At 41.5% G+C, this 20608-nt stretch overlaps 1 protein-coding gene across 1 annotated transcript in view; it reads left to right on the plus strand.

The window, feature by feature from the left end:
* The window catches only part of itfg1 (integrin alpha FG-GAP repeat containing 1), a 162715-nt gene that overhangs the window by 124156 nt on the left and 17951 nt on the right, over positions 1-20608 (plus strand). The window contains exons 13-14 of the mRNA XM_031309162.2: positions 2842-2885; positions 6100-6178. Coding sequence (XP_031165022.1) covers positions 2842-2885; positions 6100-6178 — 123 coding nt within the window. The remainder of the gene's footprint in view (positions 1-2841; positions 2886-6099; positions 6179-20608) is intronic.

Here is a 20608-nt window from a genome sequence, read left to right on the forward strand (position 1 = left end):
ACCTCGTTCTCAATAGCAAAGCACTGCTACAACACACAAAGTTCACCATAATCTACAAAAGAACTACTTCCATGTGCGCCCTCATTTAGAAGTCTCCCAGCTAATCCTGCCTTGTAACTGACCAAAGTTGTAGAAACAGCCTTTCTTTTACTGTCTATGGAGCTAGCTAGCTGACATGATCTACATCTGAGCTACTGGGCATGTGCAGTGTAATCAAAGATAGTACAGAAGAAGAAGAAGAAAAGAGGTCTCACTCTGTAGCTAAAACAGAGACCAGCTGAAAAGAGGATCTGCAGCAGTGAGAGAGAGCACTGCAGTACAACAAAAATATGGTGTTTTTTGAAAATTAAATCATGTAAACCTATTCTGGTACAACCTTAAAATACAATTATGAACCTGAAAATGAGCATAATATGGCTGCTTTAATAAATACACACTACACTTACACTTATGCTCACTTTATATTGCCATTGTGTATGAATTGTGCTAGGCCTATATACTATAGTTCTGCGCCCTTCTCCGGATACAGCGTTCACTGCATGAGTAATTACATTCCATGCATCGGTTTTATTCGCTGCTTTGTATCCACTGCTGACGCTACTAAATATGATGTCGTTTTTTCGCTATCTTCTTGCAGCAGTACCTCCACTTCATAATTACCAAAGTTTTTCTTTCTTTTGGAGTCGAAGCCTCCACCATCTTTGCCACATCTTTTCGACATTTCTCTAAGTGTGCACACGGCCCTGCCATCTCATGCCCTTTTATGGGAATTAGCGGGGCGTTTACCTATGCTAACTAGGAGCAACTGGCACGAGCTTTCAATTTACGAAGACAGTGGGATTCATAATTCTAAGAACACCTGCAAACAATTCTGCTGTTTAAGAACATGTCATGAATCAGACTTTTCTTGACAAACTTTTCTTAGGAGCTTTCTTAAGAACAAATTTAAGAAAAAAATTAGGAAGATATTGGTGAATGAGGCCCAGTAGGTTCAACATTTCGAAAGTTTGCTGTAGCACATCAACCTTTTTTTCCCAAAGTATTTGACATATTTACTGGTTGACCTGGTGATGGGGCAAGCTGGAAAGTCACCAAGTTATTGCAGTTCATCCTCAGGGACACCAAGTTTCATGGCAATCCACCAAAAACTACAAATGTGTACTTCATGGGGGCACAATAGGAAAAGTCAGGTGATCATCAAAGTCAGCAGGATTCATCCTTTGGGGACCAAATGTTATGGCCATTCATCCAGTAGTTGTTGAGATATATTTCAGTCTAGACTGACGTGGAGGGCCAACCAGTGGACGGGCAGACTTTGCCATGCTAAATCTTAAAAATAACATAACTACATTTGAAGTATTCAGGAAGAAAAGGGGCATCATTTTGATCCAGCATTTATTTGATTTATTTATGCTAATCTAGTTTTATTTGCCTATAGTGAAATTTGAAAGCTCATAGTGAAACTGGAGGTTAAAAGTTGTAGATTTGCACAACATAGTTGAAAGTTGAGGATTTGTGTAATGTGAATTGCTCCCTTTGCTTCACAAGGTGTGCAAGTAGAAAGACAAATAGAATGGTGAAAAAATAAAAACAATGTGGGTTGTGTATTGGCACAAGCGTTTCGCAGAGATGTTGTCACATTTGTAGAAATAGAAGTATATTAGTTTCCTATAGTCAACACTCCAGGAGTTTGTTTTACAAAACACTAATGGTGTGGATTGGCTCCACTGTATTTAAGCCTGTCCTATAGTTACCATTCGTTAATGCTTAATAGTGTGCTGCGGCATAGTTCTATAAATATTCTATAAAGTGTAGAATAATGAATAAAGGATGAGGATGAGTGGAAGTGTGGAGAAAACAATTAGGGAGCTATGGACAATAAATGGACACTATGTAACAGGGGACATTCCACAGTTTGTTATGAATATCAGAGTAGTATCAGGGTCACCTGACACCTGTCAGTCCATTGTAAAGAGCCGGTGCATGAGTGGAAATGCTTCACAAAATAATTACAGTGCTCACTTGTGTTCAAATGGGTGTACAGTGTGTACTATGTGTACAGTTAATGTTTGTGATTAACATATTTGTGGCAATGTGGCTTCATCCACACACTGCCTGTGCGATTGAGCCAGGGACACTGCGATGTTCCCTTTGACTAGGTGCATTGGGTTTGGCTGCTGTTCAGTACAGCACTGGGTGCAGACCTTATTAGCAGGCTATTGGGCTTCAGCGTGACTCCATCAGGCAAATCAAGGCAACCTAGACCCAGGACCCTATTAGTATGCTAATAAAGTCACTTCTCTAATGACTGATTAGCAATTCAGCAGATTTTGTCCTCGCTCCGCTTGTACACACAATTAAGTGAAATGCTCTCTTAGCATTCATATATACACGCACTTGCAGTGTTAATAGCATGCACATTTATTTTTTTATGTTTCTCATTGTCGGCAATTTATTTCTAACGCTCCCTCCCTCCCTCCTTTCTTTGGTTGTTTGTCTTGTCCACATTCACCCAGCACACAGAAGAGATATTTCAATTGTCTGAAATATAATATAAATGCGAGGAACGCTTAAGCACTGTTAATATTAATTTGAGTGTCTTTGTTTCGACTGTCAGCCGCAGTGGAGCTTGAGGCATTGTGTAAGAGAACTTTATTTCTCTGTTTGAGTTTGACCCTCTTGATGCTTGAAACCTGTGGATACATGTTGACACAGTGGCCCTTAGGGCACAGCAACAGCACTGTCACAGATAACACTTTTTCCACATCAGTGTGCGTTGGTGTTGAACGTGTAACAGACGCTGGGCAACATGTCTAACCCTGGCATCTCTGTCTTCCTCAGTGCTAAGCGGCCTCTGCTTCAATGACTGTCCAGAAGATGTCAAGGTAAGGAATCTGTCTTTGTTTGTCCTTGTTTTCTAATGACAGCATAAAAAAGTGAAATGTGTTTCTTATCTGTCTGACCAGTCTGACCCAGGTGTGTCCCTCTGGGTGTACTCTCTTGTACCCATTACACTTATCTTTCCATTCATGCATCTTTATCTTCCTCCAGAGTCTGTACTCTGTACGTTTTTTCAGCGGAAGAGCAAGAGATAGGATGGAATATCATGACTGCTGGCCAAACTTCATGTCTATAGGGAGGATCACATTTATATTCAGGAAATTAGGGAAGGGGATTTGAATGGGTGATGTGTTTTTGAGCTCTAAGTCAGTATAAGCTCCTATTTATGTGTAAAGTGGCTAGCCTGAACAGATGGACCAAAACAGTTGAAAGCATAAAGATAAATGAGGTTTGTTTTTATATGATAAAATACCATGTGATTGCCACCTGTCCATACCCCTCCCCCATTCTTTTTTTCTTAAAAGTAACAGACCTTCACAAAACAAGTCAGTAGCCATTGCTTACTGTACTGTATCTCATGCCCTCCCTTGTGGTTGGCATTGTCCAATAAAATATCAGTGTAAGATGTTTTAATACAAGGGCAAATAAATGCCAGGTGTGGCCGTTTTCCAACTCATGTCCTCTGTAAATATATTTTGAGGTTTGTTGTTGTTCAGGCACACTTTGACAGTAATGGTGTCTGTGGAGACTGGGTTTGTACTCATGATTTTATAATAACAGGTATTCGTTTGTATTTTACCATCTGCTCACATTCTTTAGTTTATGAGGTATCCAAGGCTTCATGTCTGCATGACGAGGCCAGACAGTGCTTTTCAGTTTGATACATACAAGCTTCAACAACATTAACTTCAGCCTTTCAAAGTGCTCCCAGTTTGGCCTTAAGCTCCATTAGTGACTCTAGAATGTGTTTCATTAAAGGTCCTATGACATGCTGCTTTTTGGATGCTTTTATATAGACCTTAGTGGTCCCCTAATAGTGTATCTGAAGTCTCTTTTATATAGGCCTTAGTGGTCCCCTAATACTGTATCTGAAGTCTCTTTTATATAGACCTTAGTGGTCCCCTAATACTGTATCTGAAGTCTCTTTTATATAGACCTTAGTGGTCCCCTAATACTGTATCTGAAGTCTCTTTCCCAAAATTCAGCCTTGGTGCAGAATTACAGCCACTAGAGCCAGTCCCACAATGAGTTTTCCTTAGGATGTGCCATTTCTGTGTCTGTACCTTTAAATGCTATTGAGGAGGAGAGGGGGGGGGGGGCAAGGTGGAGGGTGGGGGTGTGGCCTTGACCAACTGCCACTTTGCTTGTTTGCAAGCCATGATGTCTCTCTTTCTCATGGGTGGGCCAAATTCTCTGGGTGGGCAAAGCAGAGAAAGGGGAGGTAACCTTTCCCCTTATGACCTCGTAAGGGGGAGATTCCAGATCGGCCCATCTGAGCTTTCATTTTCTCAATTAATTAACTTAATTAACTTATTAACATATCATCAGTTTGAAGGCTTAACAGATGTCACAACACTTCACAGCAGTAAATACAGTATATGAGGGAAGCAGTATAACCCACAGCAGCAATAAGTTTAACCTCCAATCACAAGGTAAACAGTAGAAATATGCCATTCTCTTTACAAAGTAATCTTCCAGGAATGTGGCCTTGCACACTGTGCTTTACCAGATGACATTGCATTGCGTTGCTGCAAAAATCCCAGTCCCATGCATTGGACACATTCATCAGACAGCTGTTACCATGCTTTTTACTGTTAGAAAAGACTACAGTGCAGTTCATATATTTCACAGATAAACCTGAGAATTACACTGACCTACATCCAATAATTACCAGTTTCATTTTTGTATCCCTCTACCTCCATCTGTCTATCCATGTGCACTCTCCCTATCCCTTGATCACTCTCTCTTTTTCATCTTTGGTGTCTTGGAATTAACTTCCATTCCTGGTAGCAACATTAGACCACCAAAGCGGTACGGCCTCTGACCTGAGTCCAGCCACAGTTGGTCATAACGGAGAGCCGGCTGACGTGAATCCACACACACACACACAGATAGACCCATGACACACGACCCGCATCATTGTGTCAGTCTGAAGGGGCTATAAGGTGTGCATGGACAACATATAATTAGCTCTTAAACTATAATGCACATTTGAAGTTAAATGTAGCCACCAATTTATAGAGCAGTTAGCCTGAAGCTACTTTTATGTATCCCAAAGAGCCAACGTCTGATGATGATGTGTAGGTGGACAGAGACATCTGACAGAAATACAGCAGCCAATAGCGTCTCCTCATATAACCTTTCACCAATGGAAAGCCCTTTGCAAAACACATTAGCTTTGACATCAACAAGAGGCTGCTGGTATTAGAGTTGTTTTGGTTTCCTGTCTGTCTACTCTTCCACCGGCTTGTTGTCTAACTGAAAGGTATGATGAATGCTGTAGACGAGTGGAGCTCGCGGCTGTTTCTACTCCTCTCCTCTCCCATCCATCACCCGCTCTATCTTTTCATTTCACACCCCCACTCTTCTTCTTAGTCACACCTCTCTTCCTCTTCATCTTTCTATGAGCCCACTAATCTGCTCCTCTCTGGCTTTCTCATCTCTCTCTCTCTTTTTTTGACCTCATTTCTATTCCTTCCTCACCCGACCACTGAGTGTCACAGCACAAAGGGCCAAGTCTCTCTTGCAGTGTGTATGTACAACAAGCTCATGGTTAGCTGATGTAAAGCGAAGGATGACTCGACAGATCTCTTCATTAGTTGTCATCCTTTTGTAATGAAGAGATAAGACAAACCCCTCTGTATCCGCCCGCACAGGCGCACAATCACGCAGCCGTCACTCATTCCCGCTCAGTCAGATTCAGCCAGCTAGGTCAGACATTTGCCAAGTCACCTAGTGGAAATAAAACAACAACAAAAACTGGTCAAGTTCACTAAGGTGACAGCATGGCTGTCTATCTTTATGCCGGGTCACTCTCCGGCTTGTTTCTCCCTGGCCTCTTTCGCCCTTACGGACAGACAGCTGATGCTTCTCCCTTGCTTGTCTGTCAAAGCACTTTGTAAACTTAGTTTTTAAAGGTGCTATATAAATAAAGTTATTATTATTATTATTATTATTATTATTATTATTAAAAGAGACTTGCAAAATGTACATATCTGTCAGTTTTTTTAATTTGTGTTTGCATGTGTGTTTTTGCAGCCTTTTGGTGTTAACCAGCCAGGTCCCTATGTCATGTACACCACAACAGACTCCAACGGCTACCTGAAAAACGCCTCAGGTAAGAACTTTCTTTTTTTAAATCTCTTTCAAAGGTAGCTTTCACGTCTTGTGCTAAACTACCCACTTCAGTGATAGAGAATACCAGAGAAACATTTATTTTTCTGAGAACGTCACTGCCTGAGCATTTATACATCCAGGTCAGATTTATTAACAACTTAATCACCTAACAATGACAGCTGTCCTTAGTCTGGCTGGACACCTTGGAGTTTGTTTTGGAGGATTTCAAGAAAACAGAATGAGAAGAAGAGAGACATATTGATTTGATTTGCTTGTTTTCTTTTTTTATAAAAGAGAAAATAGCCTCTATGCCTTAAAGACAAAGGCTGAAGCAGAAAGGACAGCTAAAGAAAAGGCAACTGGAGGGGGATTAAATCAGTTTGATAAGGCTATAATGCTTGCTCCATGATGCTTCTGGAGTGTGTGTGCTGTGTTCACACTTCTATATTCATGTTAAAGTCATTATATATCTGTATAAATGCAGGTCTTGCTCACATGTGTATTCTGTAAAATGTTGCGATATATATCCAAATGTTTAATTGTTACAGGAAAATGAATACTCAACTTATGCTTATCCAGATTTATTTTTAAAAGATGAGTCCAAGTTTTCCAGGACTATCAATCAAATATTCAGCCTGGAGTTACTGCAGTGGCGCTGTCTATAGGATACAGTTTTCTTATAGTTGCTGCAGGACTGTTGCAGAAGAAGACTGGAGGCCTTATTTCCCCCATAACTTCTTCCACAGTGGACTGCAACATTCAACAAGCAGCACCTTCCTCCTTTTTGCTTCTCATTTAAGTCCACTGTACATATATTTCTAGAAAGGACCAGTGTCTTTGTTACAATTTGAAAAGCCACACAAGACCTGTGGATGTTTTCTTTGGCAGTTCATAAAGGATGAAGATGATTGTGCGTGCACTTGGTTAGGATGGGATGATCAAGAGTGCTGGAAGTGAGTTTCTGTTGCCCATTGATTGTTTTTTCATGAATTTTCAATCTCAAGCAGCTCTACTTCATGTAGTCTCAAAGGGCTCCTCCCTTCTGTTCTTGTTAAGCAATCCTGTCAACATCTGGCTGTGTTCTGTACTGGAATACACAAGGTACCACGCTGTCCCTAGGAGGTTTAGGTCAAAATTCATAACAACACATAACGTATGACTTAATGTATTTCCTTCATGTCACCTGTAAGCCCTGACTCCGGCTGTATTCATGATTATGTTGTAACCTGTAGGATCACTGGGTCTCCCTAGGATGAGACATTTCTGCAATCCTGGAGCTGATGAACACTGCACACCTCTTCTCTTCTACTTCAGACTGTTAAGGGTAGAAAGATGCATAGGTAGAGGGAGAGATCGATGCATAGAAAGATAAGACGAGACATTGAGGACAGCAATGCTGCTGTGTTGTATTAGCCACAGTTAACCTAGTTGATATTACATTGTGGGAAGGACACAGAGCTGCATGAGGACAAGATGCACTGACAGCCTGGGGTCAGGGATATATATAGTCTCACAATGCATTCCTATGTGCAGTACAATCCCACTTTGTCAGATTTCCTTGTTTCATTTATCTGTTAGCACAGTTGGAGTATATATATTTGAAAAGAGTAGACAGATCACAGTCTAACATCATTATTATTTCACAACCATTAGACAGCTATATGTTCTTGGCAACAAAACACTGCTGAAACTGTGGCCAGGATATCTCAGTCGATAGAGCGGGCGCACATATACAGAGGTTCATACCTCGACGCAGAAGGTCCAGGGTTCGAGTCCGACCTGGAGCGATTTCCTGCATGTCTTGCCCCTCTCTCTTCCCTTTCATTGCTTTCCTATCATTAAAGGCGGAAATGCCCAAAAAAAAAAATGTCTGCGGACCTTTCAATTAGGCGCTCTGTGTCCAAGCCTATAACACTGAGTAGACAAAAAGTAATAGTTGTCTTAAAACGTGACGAAACCCACAGTTTTATTTCCTCTCTACACACAAAAATAGGCCGTCAAATGGGCATAAACAGTGGAGAAGGTGGAGTGCTATCACCACCTGCACCCACGCCCACTGCAGAGATGATAGAGAGTGATTCAGAATCCCACTGAGAATGGAAGCAGGGACGTTTTTGAAGTCATACTAAAGTGAAATGTTAATTTTCAGTCTCATCTAAAATAATTTATAGAAATGAAATTACCTGAAACAAAAGGCAGTTATTTATGTTCTAACTTACATTTATCCAATTGCAAAACCGTGGGTATTATTATGCAGCCTCCAATCTTTTGGGAAAGCTTTAAACATAATTTTTTGTAACCTAGCTGCAACCACAAGAACAGTAGTGAGGTTGGCCGGCAGTCTCGCAATCAGTGTTCCAGTTCATCCCAAAGGTGTTGGCCTAGGATGTGGCTTAGGTCAGGGCTCTGTGCAGGCTAGTCAAGTTGTTAGAAACACACTATTGTAAAAATAAATATCGCTGTTGCTGTTTAGATTTCCCTTTCCATTCCCTACAATCTCTATTTTTTTACACCAATGTATCAAATGACGATGAAATGTGAAAGGGGTCGCTCATACTGATGAAGCTAAAGATAATTATCACCTAACTCAAACAGACTGTGGAAGTGGAACTCTGCAAACCAAATTACTGGCAATTGGGAGAACCATTTTTGTCACAAAAATAGGAAAATCCCTCCCAGGCATTCTGAGAGGTGGAATGAAGCAAGATGGGGCATACTAGTCGGGCTGATGACTCACCCCATTTAACTGTGAAACCCCCGGTACGATTCTCCCCTTCTCTATTTTGAATCTAGTTCATGTGAAGAAGAGATGGATGGTCTTGACATTTTGTCCACTCGGCCAGTACAACTCTTTCTGGGAAAAGTCTCCCAGTGTCTCCCCAGACAGCGTCTGTTCCTGGTTCGTTGTGTTCAGTAAGCAGAATCCCATTAATTTAACATTAGAATATTGTGGTGTATTACAGTCTGCCCATCATAACTTCAGCTTATTTTTCCAGTGTGTGTTTGACTGGGGTGCACGGAGAGAGGAGGAGAGCAAGAGTAGCCAAAGGCTTTGCCGGCACAACTCCCCAGACCCCTCATGTGTGCGTGCGTGCGTGCACGCGTGTGTGTGCGCGTGTGCGTGCGTAGTGATTTAAAGTGTATTTATTCTGTAGCTTGTAGCTCGGGGAACAGCCAGCAAGGCTGCCAGAGATGAGCAATGATGGGTTGCGCACAAATACACACATACACACACACACACACACACACACACACACATCCACGATGTCTGGGCCTCGCCACTGGGGCCCAACGATCTTCACTTACCCTTCACCCTCCTGAAAAGAAGAGAGAGCGGAGAGGAAAGGGGAGATTATAATATGCTGAGTGATAGAGACAAGGGCCGAGAAGGCACAGTATATGAATGGAGTTACTGTACATTAAGAGGAGGGAAGGAAGGGAAAGGAGAGGAAGAAAGTAAAATAAGGAGGGAAATGGGTCAGAGGACATCAGGAGCTGGTAGGATGCAGAGTAGTAAGAGAGCAGAAGTAGAGTAATCTTAATCTGGTGAGATACATGAGAGCAACACTGCTAACACACATACAGCACATACTGTATATATGTACTGCATACACACTCAGGCATATTACATTGGTAATGCCACCTTCATATCTGACAAAGGTGAACAGCAACACTGACCAGGTTTCTCTCTAATTTTCTTGTGTGTGTGTGTGTGTGTGTGTGTGTGTGTGTGTGTGTGTGTGTGTGTGTGTGTGTGTGTGTGTGTGCGCGCGCGTGATGTGTATATATGTACCTATAGGTGTTTACAGTATATGCATGTTTATCTATTTTCCTAAACATGCACTTATTCTTTAGTCTTTGTGTACTCTGTGTATACTGTGTGTGTGTGTGTGTGTGTGTGTGTGTGTGTGTGTGTGTGTGTGTGTGTGTGTGTGTGTGTGTGTGTGTGTGTGTGTGTCTCACGCGTGCATACCCTGACTTCTGTCTTTTACCTTGCGTGTATACATGCACGTGTGTATACGTGTCTGCTTATACACACCAGACAGTGGTGTGCCATGCCCCTTGTTAATCAGGTTGGATGGATGAGCATGGGCTGTGATTCTGACACCACCACACCTCATTATCAAGTAACTCCTGCTGAGACAGGGAGAGAGTCAGAGAGAGGAAGAGAGAGAGAGAGGGGGGGGGGAGATGAATAGTCGAAGTTATTGAGTAACAACTTTTTTTATTCCCCGCTCTTTCTCTCTCAATATGGACACTGAGATGAGCACTGGAAACACACTGCACCGTATGTCTGTAATTAGATTACAGTCAACAAACAAAAAGACAAGAAAAGCCATTGATTTTGTTATCACCACCTCAGATATAAGATTTGATTTAACCTATCCAGAAACTATAATATATATATATACACTCAACAAAATTATAAACGCAACACTTTTGTTTTTGCCCCCATTTTTATGAGCTGAACTCAAAGATCTAAGACTTTTTCTATGTATACAAGAGAACTATTTCTCTCAAATATTGTTCACAAATCTGTCTAAATCTGTGTTAGTGAGCACTTCTCCTTTGCCGAGAAAATCCATCCACCTCACAGGTGTGGCATATCAAGATGCTGATTAGACAGCAGGATTATTGCACAGGTGTGCCTTAGGCTGGCCACAATAAAAGGCCACTCTAAAATGTGCAGTTTTACTGTATTGGGGGGATCTGGGGGGGTCAGAAAACCAGTCGGTAAACAAAAAAAATAAAAAATAAAAAAAAGGTTGCTGGATATTGGCAGGACCTGGAACACGCTGTCGTATATACCGATCCAGAGCATCCCAAACATGCTCAATGGGTGACATGTCTGGTGAGTATGCTGGCCATGCAAGAACTGGGATGTTTTCAGCTTCCAGGAATTGTGTACAGATCCTTGCAACACGGGGCCGTGCATTATCATGCTGCAACATGAGGTGATAGTCGTGGATGAATGGCACAACAATGGGCCTCAGGATCTCGTCATGGTATCTCTGCATTCAAAATGCCATCAATATAATGCACCTGTGTTCGTTGTCCATAACATACGCCTGCCCAGACCATAACCCCACCGCCACCATGGGCCACTCGATCCACAACGTTGACATCAGCAAACCTCTCACCCACATGAAGCCATACACACTGTCTTCCATCTGCCCTGTACAGTGTAAACCGGGATTCATCTGTGAAGAGAACACCTCTCCAAAGTGCCAGACGCCATCGAATGTGAGCATTTGCCCACTCAAGTCGGTTACGACGACGAACTGCAGTTAGGTCGAGACCCCGATGAGGATGACGAGCATGCAGATGAGCTTCCCTGAGATGGTTTCTTACAGTTTGAGCAGAAATTCTTTGGTTATGCAAACCGATGCAGCAGCTGTCCAGGTGGCTGGTCTCAGAGATCATGGGCTGATGTGGTTACACATGGTCTGCGGTTGTGAGGCTAGTTGGATGTACTGCCAAATTCTCTGAAACGCCTTTGGAGATGGCTTATGGTAGAGAAATGAACATTCAATTCACGGGCAACAGCTCTGGTGGACATTCTTGCAGTCATCATGCCAATTGCATGCTCCCTCAAAACTTGCGACATCTGTGGCATTGTGCTGTGTGATAAAACTGCACATTTTAGAGAGGCCTGCAATTTTTTTTTTTACTGACTGGTTTTCGGACCCCCCCTGACCCCACCAATACAGTAAAACTGCACATTTTAGAGTGGCCTGCCAATATCCAGCAACTTCTTTTTTTTGTTTACTGACTGGTTTTCGAAAACTGCAATATTTGAGAGAAATAGTTCTTTTGTGTACATAGAAAAAGTCTTAGATCTTTGAGTTCAGCTCATAAAAAATGGGGGCAAAAACAAAAGTGTTGCGTTTATAATTTTGTTGAGTGTGTATATATATATATATATATATATATATATATACTTGACTTGAAGGACTTTTGTACACAGCACTTTACCTTATGGTCTGTATTTGGGAAATAAGATATCCAAATGTCACCCTTTTTTATATATATATGCATTTCCAATTTGTCCACATATTTCACTGTTCTGTAATGCTTTAGACTTACAAATTGCTTTGGGTCTATAAGTCTGCAAATGTAGTTCATTTTGTTTATTTTTGTAAACTGGTATGGCCGTTGAAGACAAAAAAAAATATATATATATTTTCTAGATTAGAGGTCTTCATGGGTCCAAAAATACATGCCTGAAACCAGAAAGACCCCGAAATCTATTACTGGGAACCAAACCCATCTATTATTTGAAAGCTGGGACCCGTACCCATGCAGATCCGAAAAATGTTGGACCCGAACCTGGCCGGACCCGGGAGACACAGATCTGTTCGGCAACGATTTCACAGCTGATTGCTGTTAACAAGTTGATTTACAAAAACAAATTTGTGTGTTACCTAATGTAACGTTAGTAGTCTTCTCCTCTGTGCCTGGCTATCCTCCTTGCCAAGAAAGTTGGTAAAATACATCCAGGTTTTCTGTTATTCCTCTTTTGCTGATTGAAACAGCATGGCTAATCCACTCATTAGTATCAGTTGAAAAGTCCACAAGCTGTCACGCTGACAGATGAAAATCATGAGTCATTTACAATCAGCTTTGCAGTTTTATTGCGTAGGGCATAATAAAGATAACTTAGACTTTAACTTTGTCCTTTTGAACTATAATAACACTGCTTGTTGTCACAGCTGCTACCGTTAGCATTGCTGATCTGCTATCAGCTGGCTAATGGCCTTAGTATCACAACAGGAATCAACCATCTGCACAGCTTTTCCGAGAATATGTGGACCACACATATTTCACAGCTTTTCAAAATATTCAAAGCTACTTAAATGTGTGTTGTTGTGCAGTGTCATTACATTAGCTTCTTTTAACTCGACATATTTGGCTGTTAGTGTCACAAAGCTGCAAATTGACAAACACTAGCAGACATAAAGAAAGAATGGTAACAACTCTGGGGTAGTCAGCTGTGTCCAGATGGGTCTGTCTATAAAGATTATTATGCACAGAGGGGGAACAGAGGTGAAAAGAAGAAAGGGAGGACATTTGAGAGAGAAGTGACAGAATGAGGGAGGGCAGATAGAGAGACAGAAACAGAAAAGAGTGAATGCTCATAAGGAGGAGAATCATAACAGGCCCAGATCAATGTGGAGCTCTCTGCAGACTGTCCAATTAGGCTAATGAGTTCAGGGGATTGGCAACGGCTCACTCACATACACACACAGTGCACAACATTGTACATGCTTAACCTTTAAAAAACACATGTTCATCCGCTGCAACTCATCCACAAACATATTTCTCATACCATTTATCATATCTTCTGAACCTTTTAGACATTTAGAAGATCCAAAACAACTTAGATGCAAATTTAAATGGCATGTACTGATGTGTGTTGACCTGTACATTCACTCAAAGCCATTCATGTTGTTTTTGCTACATCATGCTGCTGCCTCACACAGTGTCATAAAAGCCAGCTTATTGCGCTTGACATTATACTGATCCTTGGCCACAGTATACCCCTGTTCTCAGACACCTCATGATCGCAACAGTGAGCGTTAGTTACCCTATTCTCAAACCATTTTTTTGCACAGTGTTTGGAAGATAGGCTTAAAACACACAGGGAGAATTCACAAAATGGGAGCAGGATAGGAGAGTAGGGTGGATGAGAGGAATGAAAAAGGGCTGAAAGTCGAGAAAATGAGAGGGTGCAGAGGACCTAGGTGAGAGCATTGCGTAGAGTTGCAGAGAGAAAAGGAGATAGGTTAAAATGAGGGTGGGACAAAAGAGGAAGAAAGGAGATGGGAGGAGAAGATCCCATGGAGAGATCAGCACAGAGGAGGGGAGAGCAGAGGGAAATATGGGTGTGGAAGGAAAAAAAACAAGTGGATAGTTAACCCTCCACTGAGACATGGAGAATTACTATTGATCGGGCTTAGCATGCTTTTTCTCTTTCCTGTTTTTCACTCCTTTGCCTCCCTCCTCTGTCCCTCTTTTTCTTCCTCCGCATCCCTCACCCAGCCCTCCTCTAACTTTTTTCTCTTTCTCTGTTTTCTCTTTCTCTTCTCAGCCTGTAACCTCTATTCTCTGCAGCCAGTTTATAGATACCATAAATTGTCAAGAGACTGTTTAACTTTTCATTTGTCACCATTGCTGTCTGCCTGGCTGTCGATCTCCAAACATCCTTGGGTTTAAATGAATGAAATGCTTGTATGCGTCTTAATGTACGTATTATGCACCTTATTAGTTCAAATGTATTTCTATTAAGTGTGTCCAAGGATGCATTCCTTCCTCAGTTTGTTTGGTGGATGACGAGTTTTGAAAGATGCTGCCATCATCCATTAGACCATGTATTCACGCTAGCTTGGCTGTAACCTCTTCATCTTATTTGCCGACTGTTTATATACCAGTGCAGATATCTTTAACAGCAAGGCAGATACAGGCAGAGGCAGCGTTTTTTTCATTGTAATGAAGAAAAGTAGAGGGTTTCAAAAATCTCTCATGATAAGCTTTACTCCATGAAGCCACCTTTTCACCACATCATGGAAGTTTTAACATTACATTACATTACATGTCATTTAGCTGACGCTTTTATCCAAAGCGACTTACAATTAAGTGCTTTCAACTGTGAAGGTTCAAACTCCAGACAACAAGTAGTAAGTGCAAATACATTAGCTTTAAATAGGCAAAGCTACAAAGAGATATATATATATATATATATATATATATATATATATTTTTTATTTATTTTTTTTTTTTTTTATCCGAGGTGTAGTCGGAAGAGATGTGTTTTTAGCCTTCGGCGGAAGATGTGTAGGCTTTCGGCCATCCTGATATCGATGGGGAGCTCGTTCCACCATTTGGGAGCCAGGACAGTGAACAGTCGGGATTTCGTTGAGTGATTAGTTCTCCCTCGCTGTGAGGGGGCAGCAAGCAGTTTGGCTGATGATAACATCTTCAGTATACCTCTACTTATAGAAGCAAATGTTTTCAAATACACCCAACACTGGCTGAGAGAATATTATTTTTGGCATACTGTCAACTTTCGATTCCTTCTGCCAGTCTTGCAGTACACAGGTGTCATTTCAAATGACACTGCACTGCACTGAAACTCACCGCATTGAAAAGTCACTTGGTTTTGTTGCTTAGTCTTGTTGGCTTCATTGAGTGGTGAGTCTTGTCTCCAAAGTTTCTTAGAATAAAGGTATTTATTATAAATGCTTATATTCTTCTAAATGCACAAAGACTAAAGCATCTCTTATATGAGCTGCTCATTATGCTCGAAATGTTCTCTAATGAAACTCAGCTTTTTTCAAATAATTCACATCATCTGGCAGATCCCGGCGGACCTCCGCTGCTCTGCTCCGCAGGGAGCTCCAATGCGCTAGTGCCTCGGAGGGAAGCCAAACACTGTTCATCTGCACACACTGCCCACACTTAGATGACACAGAGATGGTTTAAACTTGGCAAAGTATCCCTTTAATTTGTAGAAACCTGCTTTTTCCATTTTGTTTTTCAGTAAGGTCAAACTAGGGCAATGACGGCTGTCTCACATCGAACACACACTCTCTCTCACACACACACACACACACACACACACACACACACACAGAGCGTCATTTAGGTCGTCTTCTGGGCGCAGGTGTCAACATGCTTTGGCACTGTAGCGTTTGAAAGGCAGTGCAAAGCTGGGTGGTGATAAGGACAGAACAACTGTAAAGCCCTCCAGGTCCTTCACTGTATCACCACACAATCACACACATACACACACACACACACACACACACACACACACACACACACACACACACACACACACAGTGTATACACATACATTTTAAATCAATGTCCAGATCTTGACACCATTGTATGGGCACTGAAGGGGTCTCTTCAGGCGAGGCGGATTGTGTGTGTGTGTGTGTGTGTGTGTGTGTGTGTGTGTGTGTGTGTGTGTGTGTGTGTGTGTGTGTGTGTGTGTGTGTGTGTGTGCGCGCGCGTATTCTATCCCTCATGGCTCCACCCTCCATCTCTGCAATTTGCTCCTTTTATCGCCATCAGGGGAGCAAATGGTTTCTATAGCGACAGGCACTAGGAATTTCTCTGAACATCTTTTTTTTCAGTTTTGAAGCCTTGGGGAGTGAGAGTGAGTGAGTGTGTGTGTGTCTGCACTAAAAGCCAATTATGTTTATGACCCTTTTGCCTTTCTTTGTGGGATTGTGATATTAGGATTTGCACATACAGTACTGTATGATGTTACTTTTAACGGTTGTGTTTTACATATGTTTTATGTTTACATTCCTCATTTATTCAAAAAATATTTTTTAGTTGTTGTCTGAAAATCCCTATTTCCCTCGGTGCCCATACACACAGTTGACTTAGTTTCAGACTGATGCTAGATGTCACATGGTGGTCAAACCTCCAGACATGACGAGGTTTTTCATGAGGATACGTGTCATAGGACCTCGGCAGATGGATACACACACACACACACACACACACACACACACACGCACACACACACACACACACACACGTTAACATGTTGTAGCTCCCTCTGAGGCATCCATGTTCTCTGTGTGTCTGTCTCTCTCTAATGTTTCTCACATTATTATGCCCACAAGGAAGTACATATTTTCAGCTTCAATATCAGGGGGAGAGTTTGGATCCCAAAATCCTAGTCATTGTCCTCGCTGTTTGCCATTCCACTAAGAGAAAAATTAGGAAAGATAATGAGAGGACAATTTAAATGTATTTCCCCAACTAAGAAAAACAACAAACCACTGCAGGAAAATGACATTAAAATATCCTAAATCTAGATTCCACACTGCTACATCTAAAATCATTTAATGTGTATATGCATATGTGTTCTGTACTCAGTGACTAGCATACAGGAGTCAGCAACAATGTGAGAGTCTTTGCAGTATACATAATAGTGTGTGAGTGAAAGACATCAGACAAACGTCAACAGGGCCATGATGACACAGACCTCCTCATTGATAAGTGGCTTTGCAAATATGAACACAATTCAAACCTCAACACATTTTGTGTTACTTTAATATTTCCTTCACTGCAAATTACAGCACCACAACTGCTAAAACATTTGTTACCACCAAGTTTGTTGTGGTCACAAAATGTAATCTTTAGAAATGTGTTCCTAGAAGAAGAATTTGTAAAAAATAAAATGTTGTGTTATACAGCTACATGTGTAGTACACATAGTAGTACACATGTAGTACACATCAGGAACATTGATAATATGGAGTACAGGCCTATAAACCTATCCAGAGGCTACCTGTAGACCCTAAAGAAATCTTGTCTTTGTATTATTATTGTCTTGTTATGTCTAAAAAATAGGCCTTATAATGTTTTAAAGAGTCCTTCGTTGTTTTTACAAAAGTATTTTAGGCAGTAATGTTAGCCTAAGGAAGGTCTTGTAGTTTGAAATGTTGAAAAGAGAAATAAACTATTCATCTGGAGCCTAACAGTGTGCAGATCTCCTCTGTGTGCTGCAGTGATGTTAGTTATACAACTTGATTCTGTGTAGTACGTTGTTGGGTATCGGTAGGCGTACAGATTCAATTATTGGCAAATTATCAAAGATGGTTTATCAATATTAATAAAGTTATGAATATGGGTATTAATAACTTTACCAAATTAACAACAAACAATCAAAACGGGGCACCACCCCGGACAACCAGGGACCAATATTGAACTGTGAAACCGTCTCATTAGGTGGTGTTTCCTTTAAAATACAGATCTGAATTAATTTGATTCATTGATCTGGTGTTTTCTAAAGGAACAAAGGGAAGGATGAAGTTCACTGACCTGTGTTCAACCAGCAATTATTACAACAAAACAATCACAACAACTGCTATTTAAAGTATAATGGTATTTATTTAACTTCAAAATCATCAATGGCCAATCAATAATTCTTTGATCAATCAAAACCAATATACCTCTTTTATAAAACTACAACGAAAAGCAAAACAGCCAACCGACATGTAGCGGGCATGTGTGTGTGTGTGTGTGTGTGTGTGTGTGTGTGTGGTGTGTGTGTGTGTGTGTGTGTGCGTGCGTGCGTGCGTGCGTGCGTGTGAGGAGGGGGGTGAAGAGACCACGGGGGTTGCTAGGCAACGCGATCAAGATTAGCCGTCAGCTCGTTCAAGCTAGCCTATGTGCTACAGACACAAATAGATACACAAATAGGTTTTAGCTATTAAATGCCTGTGTGTGCGTTTAGGTGTGTGTATATGCGACTGTCGTGGCTAACAGTGTTAGCTGTTCACAACACGTGTATTCATGTCTGGGTGGATGTGTGTGTATGTTAGGTTAGTGTCAAAGAGGGAAGGAGAGCATGTTTTAGAGAAAGAAAAAGGAGCATTCAGAGTCTTGATTTCGAGGCTCTGAGGAATAAACACTCCTCTCGTCCACTCAGGATTCTGGCCCAACGTGAAGTTGGGCAGAGTCTGAGACTTTGTCAAAGAGGGGAAATGTTTATTATACACACTCTGGTGTGCAAACAGCTGATTCTTCGCGGAGATAAACACACGCTCCATCGGTCTAAACAGGGCCGCGGGGTGGCGTTCTCATCACGCCGCAGGCTGTATTCAGACGGACCAACGGAGCTTATTATCCGTGAACGGAGCAGCAATGTAGCATTTTCAGTTCACAAGCTACATTATTCAACACAACATATATCAACAGTATCATGATCAAATGATACATTCACAGCAAAACAGATTGGACTCGGCGGTCCAATCAGATTAATAAATCTTCTAAAAAAATTAAAACAAGTATTAATCAAAATCACATTAATGTCATAACACAATTCACAGCATAGCGGTCATAAACATCAATAAACACACCTATTTCTCTGCCCAGAAAAGCTCAAGCCTTACGTGTGTGTTCAGTCCGTTCGTTTCTGTCCATAGATTTCCACAGAAAAACAGAACGAGAATCCGGATCGCCCGTCGGCGAGTTCATGGAAAACTTTTCCCTCCAAAAGCAGCAGGAAGGGAACAGTTTAGTCGACTTGCGAAGAAAAACACTGTTTCCTTCTCCTGCAGATATGAAAACACTGGCGCGTGGTTTCACAGGATCCACGGTGCTCCCAGCACTGAAATTAAATCCTTTGTTTCAAAAATGGAAGTTTTAGCACAAACTTGGGCGCTGACCTGTTACAACCAGAGTTGAGATGGAAAGCGATGATTTTGGTGTATCAGCAGGTTTTATAGGCCCCGACCTCATGCTGTGTTCAGGGTCTTGCTGAGCCAATGGGGAGATTCCGAACTGTCGAAGGTGTGAAAACCTTTGCGAAGGTCCGCCCAGAAGCCATTTTGTGGCCTTCTTATCTCCTTGTCTTCATTTAGGAGTTTGGAGCAAGGGATGTGGAATTTACATGTAGGCTGAAACCCTCTGTTTGAAAGACCACATGGTCTCTGAGTCTTTTGTCTCTGAGTGCCGGTTGGCCACATGTGTTCTTTTGTACAAGATCAGTTTATGCACATTTGTTTGGATCCAACAACGTCTTAGATCTAACTTGGTGGAACCTGCAGAAACCCTGAGTCCAGACCTAGTTAAACCCAGCATTTTGCAGTCATAATTATATTTTAGAACACCAAACGCCAGAAATGTTTTTACTCCATGATGCACTGATCAGATGAAAAAATTGCCCCAGCTTTCTTCAGTTATAAACTAAGGTCTATTATTAAAAGTATTTAAATGTATCTATAGATTTAAATATTTACCTAAATGTTTACTTATTAGTGCACTTTTCAAAATCATGTCATCTGTTGTGTACTCTACCTGTCCAAGTTTTAAATGGGTAAGTGAATGATCAAGTTCCGTCCACTGGAGACTTTGCAGATTGGGGCAATATTTTTGAGGGACATAAAGACAAAAATGTTTGGATATATAAATGAAGCACTCAGATGGAAAAGAGCTGCTTCTTCTACTTTCTTCTGTGTATTTTAGTTTTCTGGTTTCCCCTTTCTCTCAGCGCAAATTGGGCTATAACCTTTAGAAATCTCTGTATTTACTTTCAGACATATGTGTGTGGTCCTGAGTGTCCCCTTGTTCATATTATTGGCTGGGCTTTGAAACACTAACTCGTTAAATGTGATTTATATTGTGTGTGTGTGTGTGTGTGTGTGTGTGTGTGTGTGTGTGTGTGTGTGTGTGTGTGTGTATGAGAAATGCACACACTCACGCCCAGGCCAGCTGCTTATGCTGCTTTGAATCCGCTTTGTCTTCTAAGAGATGGATTGTAGGCTGTCAGTCATGTGTACAGGGTGGAATTCCCTGCCAAAGACTCCACTGGCTCTGCCATAGAGAGATAGGACAACACACACACACACACACAAGGCACTCCGATACACTGCTCTGCATAATACCCTTTGCCAGCCTCCTCG

This window comes from Sander lucioperca, chromosome 3 (assembly GCF_008315115.2).
Source record: "Sander lucioperca isolate FBNREF2018 chromosome 3, SLUC_FBN_1.2, whole genome shotgun sequence".
Classification (NCBI taxonomy): Eukaryota; Metazoa; Chordata; class Actinopteri; order Perciformes; family Percidae; genus Sander; species Sander lucioperca.